The sequence below is a fragment of the Marmota flaviventris genome, chromosome 6 (genome assembly GCF_047511675.1).
Source record: "Marmota flaviventris isolate mMarFla1 chromosome 6, mMarFla1.hap1, whole genome shotgun sequence".
In the NCBI taxonomy this organism is placed as follows: domain Eukaryota; kingdom Metazoa; phylum Chordata; class Mammalia; order Rodentia; family Sciuridae; genus Marmota; species Marmota flaviventris.
In genome coordinates, this window is record NC_092503.1 from 28,007,192 (window position 1) to 28,030,402 (window position 23,211).

At 37.6% G+C, this 23,211-nt stretch overlaps 1 protein-coding gene across 4 annotated transcripts in view; it reads left to right on the forward strand.

The window, feature by feature from the left end:
• Map3k5 (mitogen-activated protein kinase kinase kinase 5) overlaps nucleotides 1-23,211 on the forward strand; it is a 212,452-nt gene that overhangs the window by 122,770 nt on the left and 66,471 nt on the right. For all 4 annotated transcript variants that reach the window (XM_071612996.1, XM_027938433.2, XM_071612994.1 and 1 more), the window contains exons 11-14: nucleotides 280-387; nucleotides 8,792-8,841; nucleotides 11,165-11,260; nucleotides 14,847-14,928. In XM_071612996.1, the coding sequence (XP_071469097.1) occupies nucleotides 280-387; nucleotides 8,792-8,841; nucleotides 11,165-11,260; nucleotides 14,847-14,928 (336 nt within the window). The remainder of the gene's footprint in view (nucleotides 1-279; nucleotides 388-8,791; nucleotides 8,842-11,164; nucleotides 11,261-14,846; nucleotides 14,929-23,211) is intronic.

Consider the following 23,211-nt stretch of genomic DNA (forward strand, 5'->3'; position numbering starts at 1 on the left):
ATATCATTAGTAGTTTGGACTAATGTTTGGATTTTAAAATTTCATTTCCAAGTTCATTAGCAGTAAGAGGTGATATATTGTTGACCTTATGATAATTGTATAATATCATTCAATGCTGAGAGGAGTCATAGGACTCATCAGAAGTTAAATGGGTTTCTCCAGCCGGGATCCACAGCCTCAGCCTATCATCTCCCACGCTGGTGCTGGGTGGTTGTAGCAGCTCCCAGAGGTTTAAATCTTCAGTCACTGATGTGAGTTTCTTTCCTTTATCTTCCCGAGGTATTAATATTAGAACCAACCAAAATCTATCAGCCTTCGTACTTATCTATCAACAATGAAGTGGAGCAAAAGACAATATCTATTTGGCACGTGCTTCCTGATGACAAGGTAAATTATGCAATTATTAAGATAAGAGCATTAGTCATGAAAGACTTTACTTCCTTCTAGTATTTACCTATTCCAGCAATTGTCTGTGTTAAGAAGAAACAGCATGCCTCTATTTATCTTGCCATAAATATATTCTGTATAATATAGTTTGTTACATTTGGGTTATGAATTTTGCTCAGCTAATAAAAAATAATTGAACTATTTGGATTTTTATTGTAGATGGCATAACCATTTGGAGTGTACTCAAAACTGGACTGTTTCTCTGGTTTTTAAATTCATGCTGTAAATTATGTATCAAAGAACTAATACTTAAAATATATGTTGTAAATGGTACATCTCTTAATTCTTGGAAATCTTTCAGAATCATGCCACTTTCGTTCTTACACTGGTACATTAGAGTTATCATTACATCTAGCTGTTTGGTTATCTAAGTAACTGCCAAGTCTCCGGTTAGCCACTGCCTCAGTGTGTGTGCACAGAATGAAATGGACTGTGTTCACTTGTTATCAGAAGGACCTTACGCACTCTCATTTCTGCTCTTAGTAATAATATGGATAACCCTTTCTGCTACTTGATTTCATCAAATATGATGCATGTACAAATCATCCTACTTTTTTTTTAATAGAATCTTTTCAGGACCTAACCAGTACACAAGATAAACCACAGATATGAGAGAAGTCTTGGGGAAAAGTAGTTCATTTTTAATAGTACTCTGTGGTAATTGCTTTCCAAAATACCTTATAATTTTCTTGAAACTATGTTCTTGCACATAATCACTCAGCAGGTGTTTATTGAGCACTTATTCTGTGCCAGGTACTACCAGGTACTACCTACATTAAATGATAGGGAATCATTTGTGTACAAAATAAGTAAAATTCCTGCCCTCATGATACTTTCTGTCCACTCAAGGCAGCAGTAATTCAATCAGTAAAACAAAGAGGTGTGATTAATGGTGATAAGGGAAAAATAAAGCAGGATGTGGAAGCAGGAGGTCTGTTTGGGAGTATGAGGTTACAATTTTTTTTTTAAATATGGTTTTTGAGTCATTAGACCTGGATTTAGATTCTGTCACTGCCCTTGGGTACCATGGCTTCCCCAAGCTTCAGTGTCCTCATCTATAGAATGGGATGATGATGATCATCATCATCATCATCACCTCAAAAGATTTTTGTGAAGATCAAACAAATCATGTAGGTAAGAGTGCATCTCATTATAAAAAAAATACCTGATAGGGGCTGGGGATGTGGCTCAAGCGGTAACGCGCTCGCCTGGCATGTGTGCGGCCCGGGTTCGATCCTCAGCACCACATACAAAGATGTTGTGTCCGCCGGGGGGAAAAAAAAACAACTAAAAAATAAATATTGAAATTCTCTCTCTCTCTCTCTCTCTCTCTCTCTCAAAAACATACCTGATATATTTGAACAGTAGTAACAACCACAGTGATAAAATAACTGCTTTGTACGTGTTAGGACTAAACCCTCTTTTTTGAAACCTACAAGTTACACCATGGGAATAATATTTGAGAGGTTGTTCTTGCTCCATTCAGGCACAAACCAAGCAGTGCACAAACCCTAGCCATCATGAATGAGGTCTACTGTATTGGAATTTTTTATACTTAAGAGTGAAACTTGGGCACATAACCTTTTTCTGAAAATCTCTGTGTGATTCTGATTTGCAGCCATGGTTGAGATCAACTTTAATAGGGGATGCAGGCATATTAAATTACTCAATTGTAATTCTGACTAAGCTGGCTCCAAGGGACGGTGTTTTTCAAAGTGTGGTTCCCTGAAATGTCAGCGTTTGAGTCATCTATAGATCTGATTGATGATGCAAATTCCTGGTCTTCATGTCACAACCTACTGAAGAAAGTCTTAGACTCACATGTAGAAGCCACCACCTCAGGACAATGAACAGGAAAGTTAACACAGCTTATCTATAATCTATCAAGAAGAATGTCGTATGCTCTGAGTTGTCCATCTCAATTGAGGCAGACCCTTCCCAGATGTCAGTGAGGGCCAGGCTTGTGACCTCTATCGGAGCAGCAAGAAGTCACCTGTCACAGAGCTATAGTTTTTAGAAAAAGTGATGTTTTGTGTTTAAAATGAACAGACAGATACTGAACAGCACCCAGAAAGCATTTTTATTTGTATTTTAAGTTGTCATGTTTGGATAAAGTTGGTCATGTTAAGTTTTGTAATAACATGACCAAGGAGAATACCATCCATTTTCAACACCAAACCTGTGAAGTAGCATTGAGAAATACACTGTGGCATATTTCAGCACCGTGGTCTTTTTCAGATCCAGTATTAGAAGATTGTTCTCTCTAGCACTTCCACAAGACTATTCTGCACCAGTTCTACCAAAATTTTAGAGACACTCCATTAATAGATTGAGGTAACTAAGGATCTTCACCCAATAAGCCCCATATCACAGATTTCAATATTGCCACCAAAAGCAGTGTTGGAAATTTCAGTTTCATCATTAAGAGTGCCAGTGACATAGATAAACACTTGAAGCCAGCATAGAGATGCATGCCTGTAATCCCAGTGACATGGGAGATTGAGGCAGAAGGATTGCAGGTTTGAGTCCAGCCTCAGCAAGTTAATGAGGCTCTAAGCAATTTAGTGAGAGAACCTGTGTCAAAATAAAAATTTAAAGGAGCTCTGGCTGTAGCTCAGTGGCAAAGCACCCCTGGCTTCAATCCCCAGTATCAGAAACAAACCAACAACAACAACAAAATTGCAAAAAAAAAAAAAAAAAATCACTTACAGTACTTACTCATAGCAGACAACTTCATTGATAAAAGACTTTTAGGTAAGAGATTACTTCCCACTACAATTCACATTTTCTTGGTGAAGTGACAGGGGAAAGCCTTTCAAAGAAGCAATTGGCCCAACAAATTATGTTCCTAATATATGAGGTAAAGAGACCCCACCTGAAGCATCGTGTTACGCCCGAGGAAGCACTGTTGAGATCCTGGTAACATTAGGGCCTCGTGTCTGCAAGCATTTTTTGAGTTCTGTGGACCTTGTAACCGTTCTGGTTTTGGGGAAAGGTGGTATGTTCTTGGCCTAGGAAGTTCAGTGAGGAGGAAGAAGAGTGAGGCATGGCCTCCTGAGACAAGGCTTCATAAAGGAACCTGGACTTGACCGTGGACTGGTGAAAAGGTAAAGGGGTGAGGGAAGACATTCCAGTTTAGAAGAAGGAAGAATCCCAACAAAGGCACCCTGCTGAAAGCGAGCATGGGATCTTCCAGGATGGAAGGAGCCCGCCTGGCCACAAGAGGAAGGTGTCAAGGGTGCTGGAGAATCGAGTGGGTAGGCAGGACGATAGAAAACAATGCAGTGCTATGTGAGCTAAGAATGTAGACACATGCAGGTAGAAAACCGCACCATGAAGCTTCTGAGAGCTGGCATGAAGTCAGAATGGGATAGGAGTTAAGAACACAGGTGTGAAGCCTGGTGCCATCCCTTGCTTGCTCTGGGACCTGGGCAGTCCATTTAAACTCCTCACGGTGTACTTCTTGTATATTAAAAGGAGAATAACAGTACCTCATTGGATTGCTGTGAAGATGAGGTGAGATCATTATTGCAAATCATGAGCACAGGGCTAAATGGCATGGTACAAATGCTCTATAATGGTTGCTCTTATAGCTGGAAGATTTATTGGAACTTCACAATAGAGTTCAGAAATCTTGTCCTTTAGAGGATTACAGGAAGACTGTTAGAAGAACTAGCTAGAAACAAGGCAGGTAGAACACTTGGACTGGAATGATGTGATTGTGGCCACAGAGGGACAGACAGGTCATTTGGAAAGAAAAGCGTATGACTTAATCACTCATTGAAGAAGAGGAATTAAAGAGGAAAAAGTATGAAGTTAACTCAGATTTCAATCTCACTGATAAAACTGGCAGGGGGTTTAGAAGAAAAACCTGAGTGGTAGAGGAATCATTACGAATTTCATGTTGGACTTGTTTAATTGGAACCAAGGGCATGATTCTAGGTAGAATCATCCAGAGATGAAATCAAGAATAATCAATGTATCTATATATGCATGTTATTCATATAGCTTTCAAGTATGATGTTTTATTTACATTGTTTTGAAATGTGTGTAGACATGTTCTGACATGCTCAGGTTTAGTAATCACCCAGTTGAAAACTACAAAAACTAAGGCTAGTTATGAGACCTGACACTTGGATGAGAATAACTGGGAGAGATTGTCAAAATCTTGCTTGATTGGTTATTCAAGAGCAAGGTTATCCAAGGACACTGGGAAATGGAATGGGGCTAAAGGAATTGGTGATTAGCAAGGCCCAGAGAATGAGTGGACAGCCAGAAAAATTTGGAAGACAGGGGGAAAAAAAAGCTAGAAATTAAGCCAGAGATTTTTGGAAAGTGAATACTATTTCCAGCGAGTTGTTACTCTGTCCTTCCTGGAGGTTCTCGGTTCATTAAAGTGAGCCTTATGTTGATTCTCTTACGCTTTGCAACAGTTATAGAGATGAATTTTTAAGGCGTTAATAAATAAACGGATTAGGATAAAAACCAGTATATTAAGAAGGGCTATAGATTTAGGCTGTGAATTGTCCAGTTTCCATTTTCACCATTTAAAAAATTTTTTTATTAGTATATTATAGTTATACATATCAGTGGGCTTCATTTTGACATAATCATACATGCATGGAATAAAATTGGCTCCACTTTAGTCCCTAGTACTTTCTTTTTCCCTCCCCCAGCCCCTTTCTGTACTCTGCTAGTCTTCTATTTTTGAGTTCTGTGGACCTTGCAACTGTTCTGGTTTCTAGGGAAGACTATGAGCTCTTGGTCTAGGAAGTTCAGTGAGGAGGAAGAAAGTGAGGCATGGCTTCCTGAGATAAGGTTCAATATTTGTTTTTTTTTAATTGGTGCTTTATAAATATGTATATAAAAAAGTAGAATTCACTGTGTTACGTTCACAACATAAAGTTAATTTCATTCTGCAGTTTCCCTCCTTCCCCATCCCTGCTCCCTCTCCCTCAATCTCCTTTCTCTACTCCACTGATCATCTCTCTTCTGTTTCCATGGGCTCCCCACCTTTCCCCCTCCTTATATTACTTTATCTTCTGCATATGAGAGAAAACTATCATTTCAATTTTAGTCTACGTGCTGCTGAAGCGATTATCTGTTTTCGCCATTTTTGATCAAGAAGAAACATAGTTCCATTATTTCTATTCCCTATAACCTTCAGTTCTAAAAATTCTCCTTGTTCATAAATTTAAGTTTTTGTGAATCACTTTTCATTTGGATTTTATGTTGATTTCTTTACAAACCCTTGGTCTATCCATGATGTATTCATTACTACTGTCATTTTTCTCTAATTTGTTTTTATGTAGAAGTGGTAAAATTGGAAGGAAGATAAGAAATAAAAGTAAGAAAACTTTATTACTATGTTAATTTAAAACAAATATAAAACTGTAATTAAATAACAGATAAGCTACCAGCTTAATAGATCTTATACTAAACAGGAAATGGATTGTTTTTGATATAGAATGTCTTAAATTTTTTTTTCTAAAAGCAAAACAAGAATGTTGATTTTTATTTATCATATTTATTTCTTTATACCTTATCTCAATATTTTCACTCTAAAATGGGGAATGAACAGTTCCATGAATTAGCACATACTTTAAAATGAAATTTTTTTCAAAACTCTAAGCATGTTGTATACCAGTTTCCAGGAAGTCTTAGAAGTCCCTTGTACATTCAAGGGCAAAATTAATTGAATGCAATTATTTTACCAGTTCTCCCATAGGTGCTTTCTTCTCAGTACTTGAGGAATGTCTACCCTGGGTACTATGAAAGAAAAACCTAGATTGAAGAATGACAAGTTATTTGCAAGATACTTTATATGATGGTTATCTAGAATTCCCTCCTTTTAGGATTGGACTATCTTGGCCTGTTCTGTGGCTTCTTGAGCACAGGTAGCAGGTAGCAGGGGCCCAGGAGAGGAATAATGTTGACCCTCCTACCTCCCAGGTTTAGCCAGTGGCCACTCAGGAAATGTGTGAAGGGAGCTTCCATGTTACGATAATTGTAGGCATGCTCACAACTACAAAACTCGCAACTAAAACAGCTTAAATAATAAGGAAATGCTGTTTTATATTACAGGAAATTCCAAGATGGGGTCATTCTGAAGGGGATGTAAGTGTCAGAATTCTGAGTTGATTTCTGTACTCTTGTCTGTCCTCTCACTCAAGCAGTGCCTCACAGACAGAGTCCTAGTGAGAATGGGCTGGCTCTTCTTCATGCCAAAATTTGTATCAGTCACCAGCAAGGGAAATGGGCTCACCATGGTCCATGTAGTCTATTCCTCTGCACCATACCACCTGAACAAAGTTCTTTTTTTGTTAGCAGAGGAGAAGGAGGGAATGGCCATTGCCTAGGGAACCACTGTGTCTGCCACTGTGTGATTTCTGTCACCCTAACTCAGTATTAATCTAACTGGGGCATGGGATCTGAGGCTGAACATTTCCTAGAAAATGGTGCCTTGTTGGGGCTTGCAGGGGCTAATTATTGTTCTGCCTCTGGCCCTGCATTTTTAAACCCAGATTCTCAGAGAGGTCTCACGGGTTGGCTTTGTAGCTCACCAGTGCCTCTGTGTGGTGAATCCCTCTAGCAGGGTAGATGGGAAGGGAGGCCTTGTATTAATCATTCTAGGTTGGGCGCTGGGCTTGATACCACTGAAATGGAACAGTTTTCTAGAAGCATAGGCTGTCTTTCAGGAACCTAGTATCTGGAAATGTTCTCCTTTCCTACAGAACCAACCCAGTCAACCTGGGAAATCTCTTTTGGTTGCTCTTCAGGGCAGGGCTGACAGGAGATTGAATTACTGGTGCTGTCGGTCAGTGTTTGCTGGTTCCTGTGTTTGGTGGCTATTTTGCGCACTGCCCATCCAGCTCTGCCCTTATTTCCCACCTCCTTATCCTGAACGTGGCCTTGGAAAGCAGCTCAGTTGTAGGCTCTGAGGATAAAGCTGCATTGTATGCAAGTAGTGTACGGGTTACAGCTACAGTTCCTGGAGCACACGGAGATTTATAAGTTCACCTGAGGCCAGCAGGATTTAGAAGCAACTTTCCGAATTACCAGTCAGGCTGCAAGGCTGCTATTTTAGTTTGCCACCCTGTGCACTCTGGTTAAGAGAGCCACATTCTGTGAGCACTCTTCTGTAGAGTCTTTCCTTCCTGGACTTCATGGACAATGAAATCTGCTCTAAGCTAATTCAGGTCTCATCCCTTTTACTTGTCTGATGTGCATTGAAACTAGTAAATCTGTATCAGGCTTGAGAGAAGCTGTTTGTTTTGTTTTTTACTTTTTAAGTTCCAATAGCCATAGCAAAGAGCTAGGGTCTGTGGATAGATTGTGACTTTTTTGAGTTGCTTTGGCCAAAGAGAGTTCTGGGCCACCTCAGATCCACAAGACTTTAACCCATTTCACAAGCCCAGCCAAGATCTCAACCTCCAGGCAGTGTGTGGGTAGGAGCTTGTTTTCCTGATTGTTTAACATTTCCATAGTTGAATTTCAGTGTGAATTTCTTATCATATAAATACTTGCTAAATATAGGCCCATATCAGCTGTTTTATTGCTATCAAAATATTTATGGTATCAATTCATTTTGTTGTTGGACAGTTTTTATAGACAATATGATTCATCATGGAATTTATTTAATTTAAGGATACATGAATTTGATAATAATTGTAACTTAGTTTTAGTAGTAAACTCAAGAAATAAATTCTCACTTTTTTTTAAGTCTGGACTTAATGAATCACCCATATCTATCATGATATTAAAGTTTTTATGTTCAAACTTTATTAATGTGTTGAATTTTGCATAAATTTGGTAATAACATAGCATAGTTATAATGACATTATGTCCATGTGCACACATTGCTCTACTGATATCTGAAGCAATAGACCCATTGGTTTAGTTAGAAATTTTACTTAAAGATAATTTAGAAGTAATTATTTTTAAAACCTTGCAGTTATTTTATTCAAATTAATGTGGTTTTTTTTTTCAGAAAAGAAATATTGCTGAACTATAATCATTGAATTACCTGATCCCTTGGTTTTTTACTTGAAAAATTAATGTACAACAATACATTAAAAATCAGGCTTTAGAATTTAATGAGAATAATTCTCCCAGGCTCTTTTGGAAGCGATTTTATTGATGTACAGGAGTTATTAAGTAAACCTCACCCTTGTGACTTAAGAATGAATTGCAACTTCCATATGATAATTTGTTCATGAAGAATTGAGCACCAGGAAAAATGACTCTGTGTATTGTTAAAAATAATAAAACAAAATTATTTTCATTATGTTATGTTCAATTTGGATGACTCAGTATTTTTTGTTGTTGTTTTCCTATGTTCTAGAAAGGTATACATGAGTGGAATTTTAGTGCATCCTCTGTCAGAGGAGTGAGGTAAGTTTCCTTGGTACATTTTATTTACTTAAAAGATATTTTTCTGGACTATTTATAGCCTGACTAGGACTTTTATTATGAGTTTAAAGTCCGAAGCATTTCAGGAATCCTTTCTATTGATGGAAATGCCCAACCTTCTTGAATCTCACTGTTTCCATTGTGAGAGGATTTTCAACAAGATGTTCACTGTTTTTGGAATTGACTCTTGAGTTTGTTGCCTGCTTAAAATATGGTGACTTTAGGGTAAATGTGAACTGTGGACCAGAATCAAGTTGTAGATAAAAGGGAGCTATGTGGAGGTCCTCTTGAGCTGATTGAGTTTTGGGCTTATGTTATAGGATGGTTTTCTGTCCTTTTGGTGACCTACCCCTATCCTGCCCCCACATAGATCCACACAGTGCATCTACCAGCTTGTGTCCTGTAGGTAACATGAGATTATAGGGAATCCACTTTTTAAAACTCTTCCTAAGGTCACTGTTGAGGCAGTGTTAGAGTGACAAACTTCGGTTCTAACATAGCTGCACAATATGGCTGTTATAATGCCAGTGGCTCAGAAAATATCATTTCTTGGGAATTAGAAATAGGATTATTTTTTCAAATCAAGAGTCACAGATTACATGTCTAAATATTTGTTAGACAGATGCTCATACTAAACCAATTCTTAAAAATTCCAAAACAAATTTAATTGTATTTATTACTATTTATCCCCACGTAATAGAAATGGAAGGCAACAGATTTCTGCAGGCCAGTTATGCAACATCCTGTTGCTTTTGGAACAATAGAAATCGGCTTTGTTAGAGCATGAACTGGTAGAGCTGTCTGAGTCACCAATAATTTCAGTTTGCCTGGTAGAATTACCTGTTACCTCATGAATGAACTGAACAGAAACAAGCAAGATTATGGACTGATTCATTATATGTCTTTCCAATCAATTCCTTCTCAAATTAAGCTTTCCTTTCTTAATATTTAATTTAAAACCTAGTCATTAGCAAGGTACTCATTATTTATTGCTGTATTTTTAAACAATCCATCTGGTATAGTAGATGTAAATTCCACTTTATCAGATCTGTTTTCCAATTAATTAATTTTTGTAATTAGGTATGGCAGCTTTATGATTATGATTTATAATATGTGCATAGCATGCCTCCATCTGCTGTTGCTGGCTTATACGCTGGGACACTTGAATTCTAGTCTGTGTGTGGCTTCAGAGAGAACTAACTTTTCCTGGCTTCCTTCTCTATAAAGAAGAGATGACAAACTATGGAACAAAGTCCAACTAGGTTAGCAGTTTATCTTGCGTCACCCCAGAACTTGCCCAGATCAAGTCAATGAGCATTGAAAACTAGCTATGTGCCAAATGTTGAGTCCTAGTCTGCAGAGGACACAAAAAATGCCTGAGGCATGAGCTCCTCTCTTGAGCTCACAGTCTAGCAGGGAGGGGAGCAGACACTTCACAACTATTGGCAATATGGCATGTGATGATCAATGATAGAAGCACCCTTAGATCAGAAGTGCAAACCCTTCTGTATAGGGTAGAAGTAGGGCAAGGAGAAGGGGTAAGATCTCAATAGGATCTTAAATGATGATTAGAATTTTACTTTAAAGAAAAAAAAAAAGATGTGCATTCCAAATTGAAGAAATAGCAAAGCAAAGTCATAACATTAGGATCAAATACGGCCCACTGCTTGTTCTTATAAAGTTTTATTGGAACACAACCTCAATCATTCGTTTTCAAAATCTGCTTCCATGCTCCAATAGTAGAATTGAGAGTCTGGCTCACAAAACATAAGATAACTATCTGCCCATTACAGAAAACGTTTGCCAGCTCCTGGCATAAAACAGAAGTTCAAAACAAGTGCTATTCTGCATTTCTTCACTTCTCTAGAATCTCTGAAGCTAAGAAGGTGATTTGTTGCCTCCACAAAGTGCCTTCTTAGGCACTTCTTATTCTCATTTCATTGTTCTACAGAGTCACCAAGGTCAGCCAATCAGTTGGTATTTGTACGTTTCCCCCCAGCACACAGATTATTGCTACATTGAACAGGCCACCTTGGCATGCTAAATGGAAGGGACATGTAGTTTATGTAGGCTTATCATCCCCCAGAGCAGCAGAGATGAGTCAGAGGACAATTCTCAGAATAGGAAATAGTTTTTGTGTTATGGTACGGTGAATATCACTTTGTAAGATGCTATTTATGACTTTTGGTTATAAACAACATTGTTGTCATAATTGGGATTGGATATAAAAAGTATTTAGTTTTCATTACAGTTCCATGAAAGTATTACTGATTCCCTGAATAATGCTATTCTGTTGTTGTTTCAGTATTTCTAAATTTGAAGAACGATGCTGTTTTCTTTATGTGCTTCACAATTCTGACGATTTCCAAATCTATTTCTGTACAGAACTTCATTGTAAAAAGTACGTATTTATCATTATGTGTAAAAAAAGACTGTTTAAACTTGATCATTATTTTAAGTCACGATTGAACATGTAGCCCCTGTAGAGAATTCATGGCTGTATAGTTATATAAATACTTTATTTGGGCTAATATTTTATAATTATATGGTATGGTATGCAGTTAGAAAAATTTAATATTTTCTCTTTAATAAATTCAGCTTTTTCTTAGATGTAATTTGTTTTCCCATAGATTAAAAAAAAAATTAAAAATTTATTGTTATATTATAATAAACATAATTCTGGGATTCATTGTGACACATCTATACATGCACATAATATAATTTGTTCAAATTCATTCACTAGTACCTCCCCTTTCCCTCTCTGGTCTCCTTTCTCTACTGGTCTCCCTCCACAGATAAAACACTGCCCAAGACTTACTGGTTAATTGTTAAATACTGTGTCTTATTTTTAAAGTGCTCACTTATTACATGTAATTACCAAGATTTTTGTTCTTACATTATTTTGAATAATCTCCCTGTTGTCTGTTGAATAATCTCACTGTTGTTCATTGGCATGTGGTTTTTAACCCTAGCTCATATTAGAATCACCTGGTGAGCATTGAAAAAGTACCTGGCCCAACCCCAGAGTAATTATAATGGGTTTTCTGATGGGGGCATAGCTTGGGATAAGAGCCAATGATTTGATCTATACCAATAAAAAAGATAATCCAAAAAGCCATGAACTGCCTTGTATGTTCTTGTTAATCTGCTTTGGTACGTTTCTCTTGGACTAGTTAAATACTTCATGTTCCTTTAGAACACAGTGACTGACTGTGAGGAAATAGAGAAGTGAGTAACAACTTAGTAGCCAAAGTGTAAGTGAAGCCAGTTTGGACTTCTATTTTATTGGGGATTCTTATTAAAACAATTGCTATTTGACTGCATTTTAAATGACTGATATGCTAGCTACAGTATACAGTTATTTGTTTTGTCTTTGCGCCAAAAAAAAAAAAAAGGTTGCTTAGGCTACAATTCTTGACGAGATTTTTATCATCATTATTGCAAAATGTGTGGCAAATAGACTTGGGAATAAGAATTCCTAGCTCATGTGTGGTCTTATTTTCTACTTACACATAAATTCTCAAGGCTATTGATTGGTTTCTATGATAATAATAGCTAAGATTTCTGGAGTGCTTATCCCAGGCCTAATATCTATTTTAGTCTTCAAACTCTATTAATCTAATAGAGTTAATATTTTCATTGAGAAGATTAAAGTAAATAGGATCATGGAGAGTTTAGCCTAAAATCATATAACCAAAAAGTATAAAATTGGATATTTGAACCAGGCACATGTGACTCTAAAATACAAGCTTCTAAAATTTATACCGGACTCCCACCTCACTTTCTTATAATCTGCTTAGAGATGCTCATATTGAAAATGTTGCATTAATGTTTCATGCATGTTTTTACCTCAGAACTTAAAATTAATCTTTAAAGCCATATATTTTTTTTAAAGTTTGTTCACTTTCTTGTTCTTCTTGGTTGAACTTGCTTTTGTGTCTAACTCATCTTGATATTTAATCTTCATCAGAGCATACTGTTGTACCCGTCAGTTTGGGGATTTTTTTCTTATCATTGGCCAAGAAACATGTTAGAGGAAAAGGAAAAGTGAGGAAGTAGGCACCATATGTGAACTCCATAAACAGGCTTCAAACTCCAGTATAGATTTTGTTCATTGGCATATTCTTAGTGGCCACAACAATTCTTGATCAAAGTAGATACTCAGTGAATATTTGAATAGATGGATGAATTAATGGATGGATAAAATAAAGAAATAGGTTCTGAGTTGTGTTAGGCCAATTTCTTGTCACACTATACTCTGCTCTGTTCTTGGCCTATCCTGGCATGACTTCTCTGAGAGGTCATAGCCCTTGAGTGTGTGTGGTGCTCCCCTAACTTTATGTGTGTGAAGCATTGGCATCCATTGTGAATGGACTAGACTCAGGGGACAGTAGGCAAATTTGTTTCTCTCTCTGGTTATATTGCTTGGCTTTAAAATAATCTCTAGAAATAAAACTTTACAAGAATTCTGAAAGAAAAATGTTGGGGGACTGGGGCTGTAGTTCAGTGGCAGAGTGCTTGCTTAGCATGTGTGAGGTACTGAGTTCGGTCCTCAGTAACACATAAAAATAAACAAAGGCATGCTATCCATCTACAACTACAAAAAACATATTTTTAAATGTTGGTCGTCTATCAAAAGAGAGATGGTTTATATATATATATATATATATATATATATATATATATATATATATATGCCAGTTTTTCCTAGTTCACATCAGTATTTCACAGACTGTATTTATGAGACCCTGTTCAAGCAGAAGATTTACTACCTGTGATCAAATATTACAGTAGCCAAGTAGACACTTCCAAATTTAGAGATACTAGATCTTCTGGAATATTCAGAAAATGGGGGTTTTCAAACAATAATATTAGCAGCAGCTAAAATAACACTAGTTAATTTTTTTTTTTTTGGTACCATGGATTGAACCCAGGGACATAACCACTGAGTCACATCCGCAGCTCTATTTATTTTTTGTTTTGAGACAGGGTCTTGCTAAGTCGATTAGGGCTTGCTAAGTTGCTCAGGTTGGCTTTGAACTTGTGATACTCCTGCCTCAGCGTCCCAAGCCACTGGGATTATAGACACTAGCTAATATTTTTATGAGTTAACTATGCTAAACACTTTACAAGTATTACCCAAGATCATCTTCACAGCAGCCTATGAAATAGGTACTTGTATATTTACTGTTTTATAATTAAAGACTCGAGAGGTGCATGTGTCTTTCTGAGATTGTAGAGACACTAATAATCTCATTCTGATATCCAAGTTCTCATTCTTGTCATTTCTATGAACCTGTCTCGCCTCGTTGTTGTTCTATTATATACTCCATTACTATTGTTTGAAGTTGAGGCATTCAGGCAGACATTTCTAGAAAATCCTATCAACATGTTTTCTTTTAGAAAAATTCTGATTTTTAAAAAAAATTTTACTTAATTTATAGAGACTCTCTTAGTTCTAAATTTTGGCTCCAAAGTCACTTTGGGACATATATTTATACACCATTTTGACTTAAAATTTTGAACTTTTTGTGATTATAAGGGAGTATACACATCCAGAGAAACCATACTTTGAATTTCGACCCTTTCCTGGGCCAGCAATGTGCCATATGGTGGTCTTGCGATTCTGGGCAGCAGCCATGAGCCCCAGCTCCTAGTCAGTCCCAGTCTCCAGGGTGACCAAATGGTGCTGTGCTGTGCACAGTGTTGCTAGAATTTTTTGGATACAGTTATTCTATAAATTATGTGAGATATTAAATACTGTTATAAAATAGGCTTTGCCTTAGGTGATGCCTGACTGTTGGCTAATGTTAAGTGTCCTGAGCACACTGAAGGTAGGCTGGGCTAAGCGAGCATTTTTGGCAGGTTAGGTACATTAAATGCATTTTCGACTGAAGGATGGTTTTTGCAGGCTGTTGCCCTCTCATACATGAAGGAGCAGGTGTGTTTATTATTATATGTGTTAAAGACGCCAACTTTCTTTGCAGGTTTTTTGAAATGGTGAACACCATTACCGACGAGAAGGGGAGAGGCGCAGAGGAAGGAGACTGTGAAAGTGACTCCCTGGAGGTAATGACTTTGGTTTGGGTCCTAGTTTGACAAAGTTTCTCTGTATATGACTTTTTTTAAACAAACTATTTAAAGCCCTACCGAGGAAGAGGATGGGGTTGTTTGTGGATGTGAGAGTGGTAGTAAGACATGGAGGGACTCAGCCAGAGTTTAAATTTTCCTTTAATATTAAAAGCAACATCTGGAATTCCTTTGGTTTAAAAGGGGATAAAAAGTAAACACTGGCAAGTGCTCACTTGGCAGTACTGAGTCTTGAGGATTTTACTTGCCCGATAGTAACTGTGCCTTATCCAAGAGGGTGTCAGTACCCTCAGTACCCCTGGCCACAGTGCCCACACACATTTCCTTTCTCCTCTGAGATAGTTGCAGTTCAGATACACAAAACTTAGTGAAGATTCTGGATGAGAGGACCCTCTGTGTCCTGATTAGTGTATAGAGAACCTGAAGCCATGGAAGAGAATGGAATAAAAGGAGGAGATAAGAACAGTCACCCCAACTGTTGTTCATTTCAACCAGAATTCTTTGTTTATGCCTTATAGATATAGCACTTTGCCAGTACCTATTTTTTAGTTCATGTCCATTTTTACTGTCCTGTCTGCTATGTGAAGGAGAACCTTCCAATTTTGCAAGAATTGATGCTGAAGGGTTTGGAGAGTACTGACCCCCAGCACTCCAGCATCTTCAATGTCCGAAAGAGTCAGGCCATGACCCTAGATCACCATTCTCCCCCAAGTCCTCCCCAGTGTTTGACTTGGGACAACACTCTGAATTTAGGTGTCTTAGTCCATTTGGACTACTATAATAAAATACTATAAACTATTATAAATGCTTATAAACAATAAATTTGTTTCTCACTCTTCTAGAGGCTAGGAAATCCAAGATCAAGGTGCCAACAGATTCAGTGTTAAGTGAGGGTCTATTTCCCATAGACACAGCCTTATTGCTATATTCTCTCATAGTAAAGGGGACAAGGTGGCTCTCTGTGGTCTTTTTTACAAGGCCACAAATGACAACTCTGTCCTTATGACCTAATCACCTCACCAAAGACCCCCCATCTCCTAAAACCATCACCTTGGTATTATGACTTCAACATGGGAATTTTAGGAGGACACAGTCAGTCCATAGCACCAAGCAATATTGAAAATTACATTTTTAATGTTAAAGTAAAATGGGAAAAAACTATATATAGATCACCAGCTGATTGGTAAACTTATTAGGTCACTTTGGTAATGTCACCCATACACTAAATTTTTGTAAAAATACTGAATCAGTAGTGTAATTAATCATTGAGCAAAATGTAAATATAATAACCAATTGCTAACTCAGGCTATGGTAACTATACTAGACAATATTTGTTTGCACAATTGATCAGATCAACAGTTTGGGAACCCCATTCTAGGAACTGAAGTATTAATTGCCTTAGAATTTCTGATGAATTTGGCTGATTTCTCCAAACTTCAGTCTCCTGCAATATAAAAAGGGGGAGGAAGATTACTTTTCAAAGAGTTATCAAGAGGATCCAGGATCAAGATCCTCTGATCTATATATCTATATCTATATCTATATCTATCTATCTGTCTATCTATCTATCTATACATACATACATACATACTACTAGTATAATCAGTGGGCTTTGTAAAAGGCCCTTCTCAGCCAATAGCAAACACTATAACCAATTAAATAAAGAGAGAAATGCTCAGATTTCTTTCCAGGAATAGCCAGAGTGTTTTAGTTGATTACTTATCTCACTTTATATAACCAGTTGATATAATATTGTTCTGATTCATCAAAACGCTCCTAACTTGCCTTCTTTAGTATATACAAGGATATTATTATTATTTTAATGTTAGACAACATACGTATACTTCTCTCCTTATATTTCATTAGAATAAATTAAAATCTCTGGCAGAATGACTTCTACAGTATTCTCAATGGGTTTTATAGCTTGTACTAAGAATCCAGGCATCCTTGTGTTTAGTGTTTGGGCTTAGTTGGCCATTATGTCACAGCTGGTGATACTGCTGCTGTTTCTTTCATGGTCTTCTGTTAGTATAACATTACTGAACAATTACAGTGATACTCTGGGCAGAAGGATGGCGAAATCCCCTTGGCTCTTCCTCTCAGTGTCCTTTCTCAGCCATAGCTACAAGTTATTAAGACTTAGCTTACATTTTTGCATAAGTTATGATAATTATCCATTATATTTCTTAGATATTTAAACATTTTCTATTTAAATTATTTTATCAGTTTGCTAAATAGTTGACTTAAATGGATTCTTAATTTCATTACCTCCAACTGAACTCCAACTTCAGCCTATGAATGATATAGTTCCTCTACTTCCCATTCTTTTTACTGCAAACAAGAAAAATTATTTTAGTTATCATCTTTATACCATGAGTAAAATTTGTGTGCAGAATAAGTATTATCTGATCCTTACCTCAATTGGAGATGGAACTTAAGTCATTTCAATACCCACAGCATTTATTCTTGAAGGCTTTGAGTCTATAATAAAATAAAAATAGTAGAAGGGATAGACCATAGAGAAATGCTCTTTACTGTTTCTCTCTTCACTTAAGGTGATATTAGCATTCAGAAAACATTAACCATTAATGTGATTATATAAATGATGAATCTGAAGTTAATTCTTAGGTTTCCTGGCATTTGAAAAACTTCTTAGAAGCCCAGGTTAACTAGGACCTGCTTTTCTTTCTTTGAAGTAGTGAATTGCAGGGTGGATTCAGCCTCCTCTGGTCCTGACCTTCCTCCAGCAGGTCACATCTGGCTCTTCTAGAGATCTCCAGGCAGAGGGCAGGAGCCTAGGTTCTGCTTCTCACATTGGAAGTAATCAGATTTGTACAAAGTTTTGCTGAGCTGAGATGATTTCATTCCTTAGATTAGAGTTGAACAAGACTTTTAAGGTCCTTTCCAGCTTTGCTATTTAAAATATTTTTCAAGATTAGTACAAACTGTACAAGGTTGTTTCAAAGATAGATCAAAACCACGTTTCCAAGAAGGACTTTTCTGCTTTTATTCAGAGACAGTCCTTTTGATTCAAGGCCTTGTATTTTGACTCAAGGCTGTATGTTGTAGAAGAATTATGAATCTATATTCCAAATAATTTAGTGTCAGTAAATATATATTGGGTTGTTGAGCAGTTAATAGCCTGCCCTGTGTGACATCTGTGAATTATAGCTGACCTCTAGGGTTTGGACACTTAGCTGTGGTCCTTATTGTTCTCTGCTTTTCATGCATTCATGAAGAGCAAGGGCATCTACCCAGTAACCTTAGCCAGATTTCCCATAGAACCCTCTATCTCTCATTCCTCATGCCCAATTTTTCCTCCAGCCTCTTTGTGGCATCTCGTCACTTCCCTAATCCCAAGTCTTTATCTCTTATGTGGCCTGACAGTCATCATCAGAGAGATCTCTCATGTGGATTTAATCCTGTGGCTTCCCAAATTTACAGCCTTTCTTGCTGCTCTTTGTAGAATGTCCTTAACTCTCTGGCTCAGACTTACCCTTTCCTCTCCACGGTGTGTCCCAGCAATGTCAAACTCCTCTCCGCTTCCTGCCTCTGAGCTTGTCAGACTGACCCCCAAATCCACAAGCCCCTCCTGTGGGCTGCTTTTCTTCCCCTTCTGGTGACCACACCCTTAAATTTTTGATATCCAACTTTTTCTCCTGAAACCAGTTTTCAACCCCCATTTCCCACTTTTCTGTGTCCTCGTGGCATTTGTGCCAGCTCCTCTCCCCAGCCCTACATACTTTATCATAATTAAATAGCCTGTCCTGTGTGACATCTCAACCCAGGACCATGGCTCTGTTTCCCTTTTAATCTCATAGCCATACTTGGTGCCTGGAGTCCAAACAAAGGCAGTTCAGTTAGAAGACTGAGGAGTTTTGAAGTCCATGAGGGACACAATCTAGTTGTTCAATGCCTCAAATTGGGAAGAAAGGGATATGGATTGCAGAGGATGGTGTAGGTTCTGGGGACTGGCTTGAAGGTTGTTTAATCAATGTTCAGTCAGTGAAAGAATAAATATAATCAAGCTTAACGCCAAAACATAGCTATTACTGACACATCTTCTTCTCATCTCTCTTTATTTCCATGAAAAGAAAATTAAGATGCAAATTACTGAGGGCCTTGGGTACTTAATACAAAATACAAAATACTTCTTCTACCTTCTCCCAAACATATACCCATTCATTAATATTGTCTCTTTACCCACTTCACCCTCTCTTTTTCCCTTCCTCCCTTCCTCCTTCCCTTTTTCTCATGTGCATTTGTACCTCACTTTTTTTTAAATATATATTTTTAGTTGCCGATGGACCTTTATTTTATTTATTTATATGTAGTGCTGAGAATCGAACCCAGTACCTCACACATGCTAGGCAAGAGCTGTACCACTGAGCTACAACACCAGCCCTGTACCTCACATTTTTTAAAAAAAAATCAAATTTGTATGTGACTGACACAAACCTGAGGTAATCAGAACAGTGTGCCCTGTGAACCTGTTTCTGCATGGCTTCCAGTGAGCATGGAGAGAATGTTGGCTGCTTCTGGGGTGGAGTGGGGACAAGCAGGATGAAAGGGACATTTTTCCTTTGACTCACACATCTGCAGGATGATGAAAAGACCTCACCATTTCCTTTTCTGATGATTTGCCTCACAAACGTTAGCAAACAGCAGATTTTGGCTTCGAATTCATTTAAATCGTTTGGAATCATCACGTAGCAAATGGGTTTATTTTTCTTTAACATCCTATTTCTATTTTTGTAAAGATCTAAAACTGAACACCCACAGTTACCTCACTGAGAAAATATATCACTTAAAGTGTTGTATGATATGAGTATCAATTTTCTATTCATTCATTCTTTAGGGAGGAGGAAAAAAAATCCCCCTTTACCTCTTCCAACTAATATTCTATAGTTGGGTGGCTTGCAAATTAATCAACAAAAGGCAGGTTAACAGGGGAAGAGACAAAGTTTATTCATTTAGTCAATGGAAATGAATGAAAGAAACTTAGCTTGTGAAAAAGTGGGTTCCCAGAGAGCTTGAGTTCAGGATTTTTTATCATCTTAGTAAGAAGGGGGCTTAGGACTTTAAAGGAAAGCAAATGGCAGCACAGTAATCAGAAACAAGTGAAAAGTACAGAAAGTTTTGATAGTTTCATTTCTGTAATTTCGATGTGAGGGGTCCATCTCCTTTTTAACTGTGAAGTTCTGGAAAGGTGATTCATGGTGACTGTATTTTCAGGAGGTTTTGCTTAGGTCAGCAAAAAGAAGTTGAGGACAATTTTTGTTTCTGTTTTTGTTTCTCTTTCCTGTGGCTGCTGTTCAGATATTCTCAGCCTATGATAATCATTGTTCACAGTGGGTGGGTGCAAGTGGATCCCATTAATTCACTCAACATTTATCAGATAACTGTAGGTAATTGGCATTACTCTAGATGCTGGGAATTCAGCATAGAACAAAATAAAGAAAAATTCCCACCTTCATCCTAATGAGAGACAAATAATAAACATAAACTGTGAAATATTTAATATGTTAGTGATTGATGTTAGCAAGAAAAATAAAGCAGAGGATTTAGGAAGTTGCAGTGTAGCAGGGACATGCAGTTTTAGATAGAGAGGCTCATTAAGAAGGCTCAGTAGCAGAGTGGTCGCCTAGCATGTGCGAGGCCCTGGGTTCGATCCTCAGCACCACATAAAAATAAATAAATAAAATAAAGGTATTAAGAAAGTTAAAAAATAAAGAAGGTGATCACTTATGCCTATAAAGGCAAAGGCAGTCTGAACCCCAAAGAACAATAGCAAAGACATTGTAGATGCCATAATGGAATTAGCAATGTAACCATGTGACAGCCAAGACCTTTTTCTGATGTTTCAAAAGGATAACTGAAGGTTGGTTTGAAATTTGTATTGTTTCTATCATTAATAAAGTTATGGCTTCAACAAAAAGAAGAAGAGAAGATGGTGATCTTTTGGTCCAGGGATGTAGCTCAGTTGTAGAGTGCCTGCCTAGCGTGGATGGAAGCCTGGGTTTGGTACCCAGCACTGCAAGAAGGAAAAAAGAAGTAATATAGGTATTTGTACTTGCTGTAGTTGGCATTTATTTATGTTTTAGGCATTAACATATTAAGGAGGCAATAGAGACTGAAAATTAGCAAAACAGCCCTTTGGGTCCTTGAGGTGATTAATCACCTAATGTAGTTAATTAAGTCCCTGAGGGATGTGCCTGGGTTTTAAAGGTGGTTCTTTCACTGTAGGTCCCTTGGCAGTGCAAGGACTGAATGAATCACTACCTTGTCAGATGGCCTTGTCAGTATTGTATTCCTAAGCCAATCATCTTCCCAGCACCAGTTTAGATTGTTCTGTGTCGGCAATAATAAAGGGAAGATTCTAGAAGTATTCCCATCATTACTTTGAAATGCAATTGTGTCTCCCTTAGCAACAACCTGATTTGCTAACCTATTGCCATAGAAATAAAATGCAAAATATATAAGCATTGTAATAGCACTCTTTATTTTTTTTTAAATGTTCCTTTTCCCCTCCATCTTTGTCATTTGACAGACTCTTTCTGAGTGCCTGACCATAGCTCTGCTTTAGATTTTCTGGCCATCACATACATAAACTTCTATGACCCGCCTTCTATCTCTTTTTTAACTTCAGACCCTTTAACGTCCTTTAAAGCTATATTTTCAATTTCTGTCTTTATCTTGTAAGAATAGAAAGAGGAGATAAAAAAGAAATAAAGCAGTAACTACCCATTGAGATGATTTTATTTAAATCACGTTGGTCTATTTTTTTGTTTAATACTAGGAATTGAACCCAGGGGCACTTAATCACTGAGCCACATCCCCAACCCTTTTTAATATTTTGTTCAGAGACAGGGTCTCACTTGAGTTGCTTAGGGCCTCACTAAATTGCTGAGGTTGGCTTTGAATTAGATATCCTCCTGCCTCAGCCACCTGAGCTACTGGGATTACAGGCATGAGCCACCATGCCTGGCTTCACATTGGTCTTATTAAATGTTCTTTTGATTTTGCTTATGACCACTTTCTTGTACAGGAATCAACTTCTGTACCTAATACATAATTGTTGTTTTTTTTTTTTAAATAGTCTTGGGCTGGGGATGTGGCTCAAGTGGTAGTGCGCTCACCTGGCATGCGTGTGGCCCGGGTTCGATCCTCAGCTCCACATACAAACAAAGATGTTGTGTCCGCCGAAAACTAAAAAATAAATATTAAAATTCTCTCTCTCTCTTTCTCTCTCTCTCTCTTTTCCTCTCTCTCTCTCTCTCTCTCTCTTTAAAAAAAAATAGTCTTTGGCGGGCTAGGGTTGTGGCTTAGTGGCAAAGCGCTTGTTTAGCATGTATGAGGCACTAGGTTCGATTCTCAGCACCATATATAAATAATAAAAAATAAAGGTCCATCAGCAACTAAAAACAAACAAACAAATAAATAAAATACTCTTTGGATTCTTTAGATTCCTGAGGGAACCTGAAACTTGAGCATCCCCATTAAGGTTTTATGTATTCTTTACTGTGCTACATAAATATTCCTATTGGCAAAACTACTTCCAACCAAACATAAACTTCATACTCACTTTAAATGTGTTATTTTGGCACCTGGTCAAAAAAATGTTCTGGTCACATTTTTATAAACTTATTAATTAGCTAAACAAATTACTACTGATCATCTACTACAAGCCAAATATTGCTAAGATAAGGAATAGAGCAATTAAAGAGATGAAGTCCTGGTTATCAGAGAACTCAGAGTCCAGGAGGAGATACAGACAAGTGGAAAGAGAAGGCAAGAGTGGTAGATGCCTGATCATGGCAAGCAAAGGGCTTTGGAAGCCCAGCTGACCAGAGCCCAGCTCTGCTCTGGGAGGCCAGGTGGACAGTTCAGGTAAGCTTCCTGGAGCTTGGTTTTGCAGCCTGGAATGGAATTATGTAGGTAGGAACAGCAGCCTGGGTAAGGGCACAGTCTGGAGAACCTCCTGAAAACTCCCTAGAAGAAAAAGATGGATAAGAGAGAAGACTGGAAACAGAGGCAGCCTTCAGATCTTGATAAGGAGGTGGGATTTTATTCCCAAAGCAATAAGGAGCCAATGAAGCAGAGACAGTGTTACTTGACATGGAAGGCTTACTTTGGAATATTAGACATTGCAAAGTTCACTGTCATCTAAATAGAGAAAACATTGTAGAAGGGAGCAACAAGAGTGGAGGGGACTGAGAGGCCTGTTAAGGCTCTGTTGAATTAGTACAGAAGAAAAGCCTA